General features: G+C 42.8%; 1 protein-coding gene across 2 annotated transcripts in view; it reads left to right on the top strand.

Annotated features, from left to right (window-relative positions):
* Nucleotides 1-10,970, top strand: part of Exd2 (exonuclease 3'-5' domain containing 2) — a 34,521-nt gene extending 23,551 nt beyond the window's left edge. For both annotated transcript variants that reach the window (XM_013017516.1, XM_013017508.1), the window contains 5 exons: nt 3,844-4,175; nt 6,428-6,534; nt 6,776-6,911; nt 8,060-8,416; nt 9,517-10,970. In XM_013017516.1, the coding sequence (XP_012872970.1) occupies nt 3,844-4,175; nt 6,428-6,534; nt 6,776-6,911; nt 8,060-8,416; nt 9,517-9,733 (1,149 nt within the window). In that variant the 3' untranslated portion in view covers nt 9,734-10,970. The remainder of the gene's footprint in view (nt 1-3,843; nt 4,176-6,427; nt 6,535-6,775; nt 6,912-8,059; nt 8,417-9,516) is intronic.
* The last annotated feature ends 364 nt before the right edge of the window (nt 10,971-11,334 follow it).

The raw sequence follows: 11,334 nt of genomic DNA, 5'->3' as shown, positions 1-11,334 counted from the left end.
AAAAAAAAAAAAAAAAGATAAGTAAATAACCTAAAAGGTACCTTCCTATTAAACAAATAAACACCTTATAGTGTTATAAAACTTATTATAAGCCTGGCACCGGTGGCTCACACCTGTAATCTTAGCCACTCAGGAAGCTGAGATCTGAGGATTGAGGTTTAAAGCTAGCCCCTGCAGGAAAATCCATGAAACTCTTATCTCCAATAAACGACCAGAAAACCGGAAGTGGTGCTGTAGCTCAAGTGGTAGAGCACTAGCCTTGAGCTGAAGAGCTGAGGGACAGCACTCAGGCCCAGAGTTCAAGCCCCACGACTGACAAAAAAAAAAAGAGATTATAAGCCAAACACCAGTGGCTCATGCCTATAATCCTAGCCTATCAGGAGGCTGACATCTGAGGATCACAATTCAAAGCTAGCCTGAGCAGGAAAGTCCTTGAGACTTTTTTGTTGTTGTTCATTGTGGGGCTTGAACTCGGGTCCTGGGTGCTGTCCCTGAGCTCTTTTGCTCAAGGCTAGCCTTCTGTCACTTTGAGCCATAGCTCCACTCCCAGTTTTTAAGTGGTTAATTGGAGTTAAAAGTTTCATGCGGACTTTTCTGCCCTGGCTGGCTTTGAACTACAATCCTCAGATTTCAGCCTTCTGAGTACCTAGGATTACAGGTGTGAGCTACTAATTTCTGTTTAACCCCAAAAAAAAAAAAAAAAAAGCTATGAGTGGTAGAATGATAGCTTTGAACAAAAAAAGCTCAGAGGCAGTGCACACACACACACACACACACACACACCATTATGAGAAGTAATCATTTTTCTGGCTTATTCTCTAATCCTTGATCTTCTTAGATCTTTTGACTTCTAACTCTGAAAGATATGACTTAGTATTCTTTAAAGTACCTTTACTCCATCTTCCCAGTAGAGGTAAATCATTTTTTATAAGGACAGCATCCAGAACTTATATTGATATTATTTATAGCTAAGCAACAATATAAACAGCTTTTATCTGTTAGACATTTGTGTTTCTTCTTGTAATAACTGTTTAGTTTGCTTCCCACTTATTGTGTTTTTTATTCTCTTGCTGTTTAATTTTCTGAGTTCTTTGTATATTCTGAATATTAATCCTTTATCTGTTGAATAGCTGACAAAGATTTTCTTACACTCTGTAGGTTGTCTCTTGGTTCTGGCAACTGTTTTTCTTTTCTTCTTCTTCTTCTTTTTTGGTCAGTCGTGGGACTTGAACTTGGTTGTGGGACTTGAACTTTGCCTGAGCACGTCCCTAAGGTTTTTCACTCAAGCCTGGAGTTCTACCTGAGCACTTCCAGCTGTAGCGCTGGTTCCTGTTTTCTGGTGGTTAATTGGATATAAGAGTCTCACAGATTTTCCTGTCAAGGGTGGCTTTTAATCTTGATCTTCAGATCTCAGCCTCCTGAGTAGCTATGATTATAGATGTGGGCCACTGGCTGGCAACTGTTTATTTTGCCCTGCAAAAACTCTTTAATTTGGTACAGTCCTTCTTGCCATTTCCTGCTCCTGTGCTCTGAGCAACTGTAGTTCTGTTCAGAAATACTTACTTGTGTGCCACCTGCTGCTGATGGCTCATGCCTGTAATCCTAGCTCCTCAGGAGACTGAGATCTGAGGATCATAGTTCAGTGCCAGCCCAGTCATGAAAGTCTGTGAGACTCTTATCTCCAACTAAACATCAGAAAACCAGAAGTGGTACTGTGGCTTCAAAGTGGTAGAGCACTAGCCTTGAGTGAAAAAGCTCAGGGACAGCACCCACAACTGACCAAAAAACAAAAAAAATGTTTACCTGAGACTATAGCTTCCAGAGTTTCCCTATGTTTTCCTGGAGCAGGTTTAAAGTTTCAGATTTTATTTTGAGTTCATTGATCCATTTGGAGTTGATATTTGTATTGAGTTGAGAGATAGGGGTCCAGTTTTAGTCCCCTGCATGTGGATAACCAGTTTTCTTTTTCTTTTCTTTTTGTCGGTCGTGGGGCTTGAACTCTGGGCCTGGGCACTGTCTGTCCCTCAGCTCTTCAGTTGAAGGCTAGCGCTCTACCACAACACCACTTCCGATTTTCTGGTGGTTTACTGGAGATAAGAGCTTCACCGACTTTCCTGCCCTGGCTGGTTTTGAACTATGATCCTCAGATCTCAGCCTCCTGAGTAGCTAGGTTACAGGCGTGAGCCACCAGCGCCCTGCATGCGGTGCAGATAGCCAGTTTTCTTATCATTTGTGGAAGAGGCTGTCTTTTGTTTTAGACACTGGTTGTTTGGGGCTCCTTTGTCAAATATTAGCTGGCTGTAGCTGTGTAGTTTTGTTCTTCTACTCTGTTCCATTGGCCTTCGGGTTTTTGTGCCAATACTGTAAGGAAATGCCCACCTCGCAGACCTATTCTCCACCCTCCACGGTAGCACCTGTGCAGTAGGTGAGGCAGGCACCGCTCACTTCCGGCCCCCAACGATATAAAAGGGGCCTCCAAGTAGCCCCACGGCGTCATTTTCTCCCTTCCTTGTCAGCTCTGCTGGCAATAAATCTTTTTCTTCTACTTGACTTAAGTCCGCGTGGTCTTTTGGGTTACTTTCTTTGGGGTTGCTTTCTGCCTAGGTTACATTTTTTTTCAAATACCAAGCTGTTTTTGTTTCTCTGGGCTGTTGTTAGGGTTCTGTAGTGATCAGAGCTTGGTGTTATGGTCCCTTCAGCAGTGCTCTTTTACTTAGAGTTGCTTTTTCTGTTTGGGATCTTTTGTGCCTACATATGAATTTTTTTATTGATTTTTGTTCTAATTCTGTGAGGAATGATAATGGGATTTTGATAAGGTATTGCATTGAATCTGTAGATTGCCTTGGACAGTATGCTCAGTTTTACAATGTCATTTCTGTCAATCCATGAACACGGAAATTCTTTCCATCTTCTGCTATCTTCTTCAATTTCTTTCAAGATTTTGCAGTTTTTCCTGTAGATGTCTGTCAGTTTCTTAGTTAATATGTAGGTATTTTATTGTTTCTGAGGCTACTGTAAACGAGATTTCCCAGATTTCTTTCTCAACCTGTTTATTGTTGGTAGATAGAAAAGCTACTAATTTTTGAGTATTGATTTTTGTATCCTGCTACATTTCTAAAGGAAATTATCAGTTTTAGAAGTTATTTGGCAAAAGTGTATATCTGCAAATAGGGATAACTTGATGTCTTTCCCTATTTGAATTCCTTTTACTTCTTCTGTCTTATTGCTCAGGCTAGGAATTCTAGTACCATATTAAACAAGAGTGGAGAGAGTGGATGTTCCTGACCTTAGGGGAAATTATTTCAGTTTAAGTTCAGGTATGTTCCTCTTCTTCCTCCCTCTCCTTTTCTTTTTTATGCTGGTACTAGAGCTAGAACTCAGGGCCTTGCACACTTGCTTGCTCAGCTTTTTCACTTACAGCTGGCACTTTTTTTTATACCTCAACTTCTCATTTTCTTCTGGTTATTTGGAGATAGGAGTCTTACCTATTTGTCTGCCCAGACTGGCTCTGAACCAAGCTTCTCAGATTTCATTTCCTGAAAGGTATTATAGGCATGAGCCACTGGTACCTTGCTAGTTGTGTTCCTTCCAGTCCTAATCTGATCAGGGTATGTTGTATGCATATATGGACGTGTCACACTGAAACCCCCTTGTACAATTACAATTGATGATAATAAAAACTGTGGGAGAAAAAGGAATTTTTAAAGAATTACATAGTACCTCAGTTATTATGTATTTTTAGTTATGATCCTAAACATTGTGTATATTTTTATGATTGACTTTTGAAGTTGCTATCTCTGGCTTTTCTTTCATATCCCCCTGATCTCTGACTTTTCTTTTTAGGTAACTTATGCTGCCAGAGATGCCCAGATCTCAGTGGCTCTCTTTCTCCATCTTCTTGGATACCCTTTCTCCAAGAATTCACCAGTAGAAGGAAACAGTGACTGTATCAGTTGGAAAAATGTCTTGGAGAAATGCCAGAATATGGTAGACGTCCCATTTCGAAGCAAAGCATTTAGCAGATTAGGAGAAGAAGTTAATGGGGAAACAACAGAGTTTCAGCAGAAGCCAAGAAATAAAAAGTGTAAGACTGATGAAATGGTGCCAGGAAACCACCAGGGGAGAGACCCCAGGAAGCACAAAAGAAAGCCCCTGGGAGTGGGCTATTCTGCCAGGTAACTGAGTTGTTCTCTGATAATGAAGAGTCAGGGACCCAGCTCTACAATGGCTCATGGAGACAGTTTGGGTCGGATAGTGGAGATCCTCAGGAGTTATCCTTACTTTCCTTGCCTTTAGGATCTGTTTTTTGGTTTTGGGTTGGGGTTTTGGGGTTTTTTTTGGACGTGGGACCTAACTCTTGGCCTGGGCACTGTCCCTCAGCTCTTCAGCTCAAGGCTAGTGCTCTACCACTTGAGCCACAGTGCCACTTCTGGCTTTTTTTATGTGCTGCTGAGAAACCCAGGGCCTCATGCATGCAAGGAAGCACTCTATCACTGAGCCACCTTCCTAGCCCCTCCTTGCCTTTAAGATCATTTGATTTTTTTGTTTTGTTTTGTTTTGTTTTGTTGGTGGTGGAAGGGCTTGAACTCTGGGCCTGTGTGTTCCCTGAGCTCTTCCACTCAAGGTGAGTGTTTTACTACTTGAGCCACAGCACCACTTTCGGTTTTCTGATGGCTTATTGGAGATAAGAGTCTCATGGACTTTCCTGCCTGGCCTGGCTTTCAACCATGATCCTCAGATCTCAGCCTCCTGAGTAGCTAGGATTACAGGCATGAGCCACCATCGCCTGGCTCTTTAGGGACATTTGAAATCTCCTTTATTTTGTCTATTTTTCTTCTTTCTCAGTTTAACTTTTCTCTTTGACAATTGAAATGGAAGTGAGGAGAGCTTAGCCTAGCTTTGTCACCTGCTCCTTGACCTGTAATTTTTTCACTTGCAAACAGAGGTATAAGTATTATTCCTTGGTTGCTTCAGAATAGCATGAAAACAACATGAAGTACCTTATGTTTTTCAGAAGAAATCAGATTTCTTTTTTTTTTTTTTTTGTCGGTCGTGGGGCTTGAACTCTGGGCCTGGGCGCTGTCCCTCAGCTCTTCAGCTCAAGGTGAGCGCTCTACCACTTGAGCTACAGCGCCACTTCCGGTTTTCTGGTGGTTTATTGGAGATAGGAGTCTCACGGTCTCTCCTGCCCGGGCTGGCTTTGAACTGCGATCCTCAGATCTCAGCCTCCTGAGTAGCTAGGATTACAGGCGTGAGCCACCAGCGCCCGGCCAGATTTCTTTTTTATTCAGAATGCTACTCAGCTCTAAGCCAATATTTTTCTCTAGCCAATGAGGATTTTCTTGTACAACTTACATGTTTGTTATAGGAGGCTGACTAGTAAGTACTTGGGAGTAGAAGTTTGATCCTTTTAGCAAGGTGCCTTTAGAAAGTGCGTAATTAAATTGAAAGAAGTATTGCTTGTAAGCCAGAAGTAAATCCATATGGCCCTCAGTACTTTATCTTGAACTTTAAAAGTTTTAGTTTGCTTTATTTAATCTAGTGATACAAGTTTATTTTGTTGCTCTGTTCCAACTTGTGTCTACCGCAGAGCTATATAAATACTACCCAACTCATTCCTTAATGTCCTAGTTCATAAGTATAAAAATTGGCAGCATCAACTAGTTCATTTCTATGCTTCCTAGCTGTTTGTTACCCTGTTGGGTTTTTCTTTTTCTTGTTTCGTGTGTGTGTGTGTGTGTGTGTGTGTGTGTGAGAGAGAGAGAGAGAGAAAGAGAGAGAGAGAGTGAGTGTTGAGGGGCTTGAACTCTTTTTCACTTTCAGCTAATGCTCTAGCTCTTTGAGCCACAGCTTCACATCCAGTTTTCTGGTAAACTAATTGGAGACAAAGATTTCATGGATTTTTTTTTTTTTTTTTGTCGATCGTGGGGCTTGAACTCTGGACGCTGTCCCTCAGCTCTTCAGCTCAAGGCGAGCGCTCTACCACTTGAGCTACAGCGCCACTTCCGGTTTTCTGGTGGTTTATTGGAGATAGGAGTTTCACGGTCTCTCCTGCCCGGGCTGGCTTTGAACCGATCCTCAGGTCTCAGCCTCCTGAGTAGCTAGGATTACAGGCGTGAGCCACCATCGCCCAGCTATTTCCTGGATTTTTCTAATCTGGTATGTCTGTCTCTAGCACTGAGAATAGTTCAAGTCATTCAGAAGAAAGAATGAGAAGGCAACAGCAGTAGTCAAGTCCTAAAGTGCCCAATTCCTAAAGGCATTTTGCTACAGGGTCCAGATTTCCATCCCAAGTACTGACAGAGGAGTAAGTCACACAAGAAAACTCTCATTGGCTAGAGAAAAACATTGGCTTAAAACTAGTGTCATTCTAGATACACAAGAAATCTGATTTTCAATGTGAGATTTCTCTTTCTCTTCCCTGCAGAAAATCACCTCTTTATGATAACTGCTTTCTTCATGCTCCTGATGGACAGCCCCTCTGCACTTGTGATAGAAGAAAAGCTCAGTGGTACCTGGACAAAGGGATTGGAGGTGTGAGATTCAGCTGTCATAATTTAGCTCTAATTAGGTGCATATGAGTACTGGTGGGAGTGGGACTAGGTAGAGGGTGGGTCGACAGGAAGCAGGCAGAAAGACCCTGAGGTATATGGGTCTGAGTAGTCATAGCCCCACTCTGTTAGTCTGTGCTAGAACACAACAGACAGTAGTAAAGATGATGCTTCTTGGTGGGTGGAAGAACAGCCCAACACTGATGCCTTATCTTTTCCCTAAGAGCTGGTGAGTGAAGACCCTTTTGTGGTCAGGCTACAGTTTGAACCTGCAGGAAGACCTGAATCCCCAGGAGACTATTACTTGATGGTTAAGGAGAACCTCTGTGTAGTGTGCGGCAAGACAGACTCCTACATTCGGTGAGTGTGGTGTTAGGCTGCCCTTGTTTTCTGCCTTAGGTGGAAGTTGCCGGTGTAACCAAGTCCAGAGCCCCTCAAAGGCCTTGCTTGGATCTGCACACTGTGGCTAAAAGGCTTAACCCTAGGGTGTCCTAGATTCTCCAGGAGCTTCTCCAGCAGCTCCTATCCCTAATGACCAATGACCAGATCTTAGTCACTGGAATATAGTACTATTTTCAGTAACCATTAGCCACTGAGAAAGTGATTTTCTCCTGCTCATAAGAACTGAAGACCACTTCCTTCAGAAACGATGTCCTTATAATCTTCCCTAAGGCTTCAAACTTTCTCAGAGGCTTCTCTTTTACATCAGGGTCCTCATATAGTGAAGGTGAGGCTGCCTATTGGGCACGAGCTCGTTCACTCCTTCTTCCCTCTTTCCTTTCCCTTCTTCCTTCTCTCCTTCCCTATCTCCTTCCCTTCCTCCTTTACTCCCTCTTTTTCTTTTTTTATTTATTTTTGAGATTGTGTCTCATTATGTTGCCTGGAATGGCCTCAGACTCACAGTCCAAGGACTGCTTCCGCCCTTGGCTTTAGTAATTCACTTTCCTCCTTTCTCCTCGTTCAAAGCAAGACAAATAGTTCTTGCTGCCAAAAATATTTTGCTGAGAGCTTAGTTCTCTCTAGAAAATAATGATAGGCCTTGGTAAAGCAGGGAAATGGTGTCAGAACAAGCGATTCCTCAGATGAAGAAAGTTGGCTTGCTCAGGCCCCTTAGCCTTTTTTTTTTTTTTAAGAGAATTGTTTTTCAAAGGCCAGTAGAGTGTATTATCATTTTTCTGGGGCTTTCTGGAATCACAGCTTCTTTCAAAGGTTGTTGTTAACCTGTATATGCCCAGCCCTCCTCAATTGAAGCCTGACAGCAGACAGTCTGTACTTACTTTAAAGGAGAGGAGAGCCTAAAGCACAGGCAAGTAATAAAGCAATAGGTAGGAGTCTAAGGGCATAGTTAAGGCTGAGAGAAAAATATGTACTATTACTTTAATGGAATCTCTTTTGGATTGTGGTGCCCAAAGCTTTTCAGTCATGTTTAGGCTCAGGTCTGTCTCCCAGGAGCCTTCTGGCTCCACGTGTGCTGCATGCCATATGCTAATAAGCACTGCTTCTTCCAGGAAGAATGTTATTCCACATGAGTACCGGAAGCACTTCCCCATTGACATGAAAGACCACAATTCCCATGATGTGCTGCTGCTCTGTACCTCCTGCCATGCTATCTCCAACTACTATGACAACCATCTGAAGCAGCAGCTGGCCAAGGAGTTCCAGGCCCCCATTGGTTCTGAGGAGGGCTTACGTTTGCTGGAGGATTCTGAGCGCCGGCAGGTGCGTTCTGGGGCCAGGGCTCTGCTCAATGCTGAGAGCCTGCCTGCACATCGGAAGGAGGAGCTGCTACAAGCACTCAGAGAATTTTATAGCACAGACACCATTACAGATGAGATGCTTCAAGAGGCTGCCAGCTTGGAGACAAGGTACAACCTACTGTTCTGGGCACAGAAGGAATAACCCTGCGATATTAACCCTTACTACTTTGTGACAATGCCTGCCAGGGACAAGCACTTGCCACTTACGTACTGCTTACTAGCACAGTGTCTAGTAGTTTATGATACCACAGGGGTGGAACAAAATAGTCTCTTTGAAAATTTCCTTCTCATAGAGAATTGTCTTGTGTGAAGTATGTTATCTGTTATTGACCCTTTTGGTCCAGTCTTTTTCATGGCTTGAGAGTTCAGTGCAGTGGAATTGCACCTGTGTATGTTATGCAGAGGAAAGTCCTGAAGTCCATACAGAAGCTAAGAATCATTAGTTCAGTAATACTCCAATACCTTTGAAGATCCTTATGAAGTAGAGCACAGATCATACTGTGTTTCTAACCCTGTACACAGGTTTGTGAGATTTTTGTCTAATGCAGTCACATTTCCTATCTCACCTGCACTCCAGGGTCTTGGCCCATTGAATGGAATAAGCAGAGTTGCTTTGTCCTGAGGGTTCCTGAATAACTTTTGATAAGTACAAGATCAACATTCTAGCCAGGCGCCCGAGGCTCATGCCTGTAATCCTAGCTACTACTGAAGAGGCTGAGATCTAAGGATTGAGGTGCAAAGCCAGCCCGAGCAGGAAAGCCCATGAGACTCTTATCTCGAACTAACCACCAGAAAACCCTAAGTGGTGCTGTGGCTTAAGTGGTAGAGCACTATCTTTAGCTGAAGAGCTCAGGGACAGTGTCCAGGCCCAGCGTTCAAGCCCCATGACCACCAACAACAACAACAACATGACCAACATTCTTCACCCACCATCTGCCAGACAGTAGGGCATCGCTACTGGGGCTGAGCATTAGGCACAGCCTTTCTATAAGCAGAACTCATTGCGCCCTCCCCCCTTCTGCTGGCTTGTGAACCATATGTCTAAACTAGAGTGAGGGAGAAGGAGAGAGAAAAGAAAGATGTTATGAGACCCTCAAAGTTACCAGCCCATCACTTCCCATTTCTGTGTGGCCTGTAGTATTTGAAGCTGTCTGTGAGACTCTGTGTATTTATCTCCCTCAGACCCTTTGCACTTTGTGTCTTGGCAGGATTTCCAATGAAAATTATGTTCCTCATGGGCTGAAGGTGGTGCAGAGGCACAGCCAGGGTGGGCTGCGCTCCCTCATGCAATTGGAGAGCCGCTGGCGACAGCATTTCCTGGACTCCATGCAGCCCAAGCATCTCCCCCAGCAGTGGTCAGTGGACCACAACCATCAGAAGCTGCTCCGTAAATATGGAGAGGATCTTCCCATCAAGCTGTCGTGATTTTGGCTTTCTGCCTAGGTCAGGGAAGGTGGAGTCAAGGTGGAAAAGTCATCTCTTCCTGTTTTAACACATCATCAGTGATCAAAGCCTGGGTAACACACAAAAGTTCTAACCTACACAAATCCCAGGGTACTTCTGATGGAGCAGGGCTGTCATTTTAGAGCAGCTTGTGGTTTTGAATTTTAACTGGGAAGTATCAGTATTCTTTTTATTTTCCTCTTTCCTCTTTTATTTTTGTAGATGATGAGGCTTGGCCTTTGTTTATATTCTCCTTTTTTGGTTTTCTCTCTGAAAAAGGAAAATGAAGACTTAAAATGACTTGTTGGGACTATGAGAAGATATTTGTTATTGTTTTCTGTTGATTTATCTCACTGTGTTGGTTTATCTCTTATGGGGGCTGTCCAGTATTATCAGTCCAGTCAGGTTAGGAGGGAGAAAATGTTCTTCTTGATATTGAAAAAGTGACCAAGGAGTCAAATTCATTTTCCCAGTTCAACCTCATAGTTCTCATTTCCCATAACTTATCTAGTTTGGCTCCATCCCACCTTGATTGTTTCCATTTGTTTCATGTAATTGAAAATACTCCCCTTTGCACATATGGGACCAAAGCAGTGACTTTCTACATTGTGCTTCCACTCTAACACTGGGGAAATCCTTTTATAAAAATAAGCATTCAGCCTTGTGTAGGGGGTAGGGGGCAGACAGAAGCACACACCCTCTCTCAGGAGAGCATTGATACATTGCATGCTTTTTCTCATGCTATTTGTTGCCTGTTTATTACACTTCTGCCCAGACCATAAGCTTTTCAGAATAATCATTTTCTGAGAGGAAGATTATCTTTTCTCAGACTTAGTATCAGCTCCCCTTAGTGTTCTATGCTCCATTAGATTTTCACTATTAGACTTTCACTATTCTCAGCACTTAATTTACTCCCAGAGCCTGTTGGACAGGTTGTAGTATGAGGATGTCACTTCATCTGAAGCCTGGGACATCAAGATTAATATTAAGCATTTAAAGGCTAATGTTTTATCTTTTAAAATGTTAGGCGACTACTTCGACAATGAAATCAATTTACTAGTGACTAGTATTTTCTAAACTATTAGGAAGACTTTCTTCTTTTGCAGGATCTTAACAAGTTAAAAAATGAATTTTATGGTCAGAATCCAACAAGAACTCTATTTTGGAATTGTGCACAAGTTTGTGATAATTTGACATTAATAAATAAAACTACTTGTAAGCACAAGGCTCATTGATTGAAAATGTGAAACTTTCTTTGTAACTTTATAAAAGCAGTAAGTATTCTTAGGTAAGGAGCTATTAGTCCAACAGGTCCCTGCCTTGCGACAGAGCCACGGTATGTGTGCCTGGCTACACACACATGGTATGCTGCTGATTCTGTAACCACCCAACCCATCTGCACATCCTGCCTTCTTGGGGAGAAAAAAAATCTGCTCAAGATTCAAATCTACATAGCAATTCTCTGCTGAAAAGGATGAGATCCTAGGTGACGGTCTAGATTTTTCTACTCTGCTGCTGCTCTGTTTCACTGAGCCTTGCAGGAACTTTACTGGTTTCCGGTTGGCACAATAACCAGTACACTT

Source organism: Dipodomys ordii, unplaced genomic scaffold (assembly GCF_000151885.1).
Source record: "Dipodomys ordii isolate 6190 unplaced genomic scaffold, Dord_2.0 Scaffold2, whole genome shotgun sequence".
Lineage (NCBI taxonomy): Eukaryota > Metazoa > Chordata > Mammalia > Rodentia > Heteromyidae > Dipodomys > Dipodomys ordii.
This window is presented reverse-complemented; position numbering and strand designations above follow the sequence as displayed.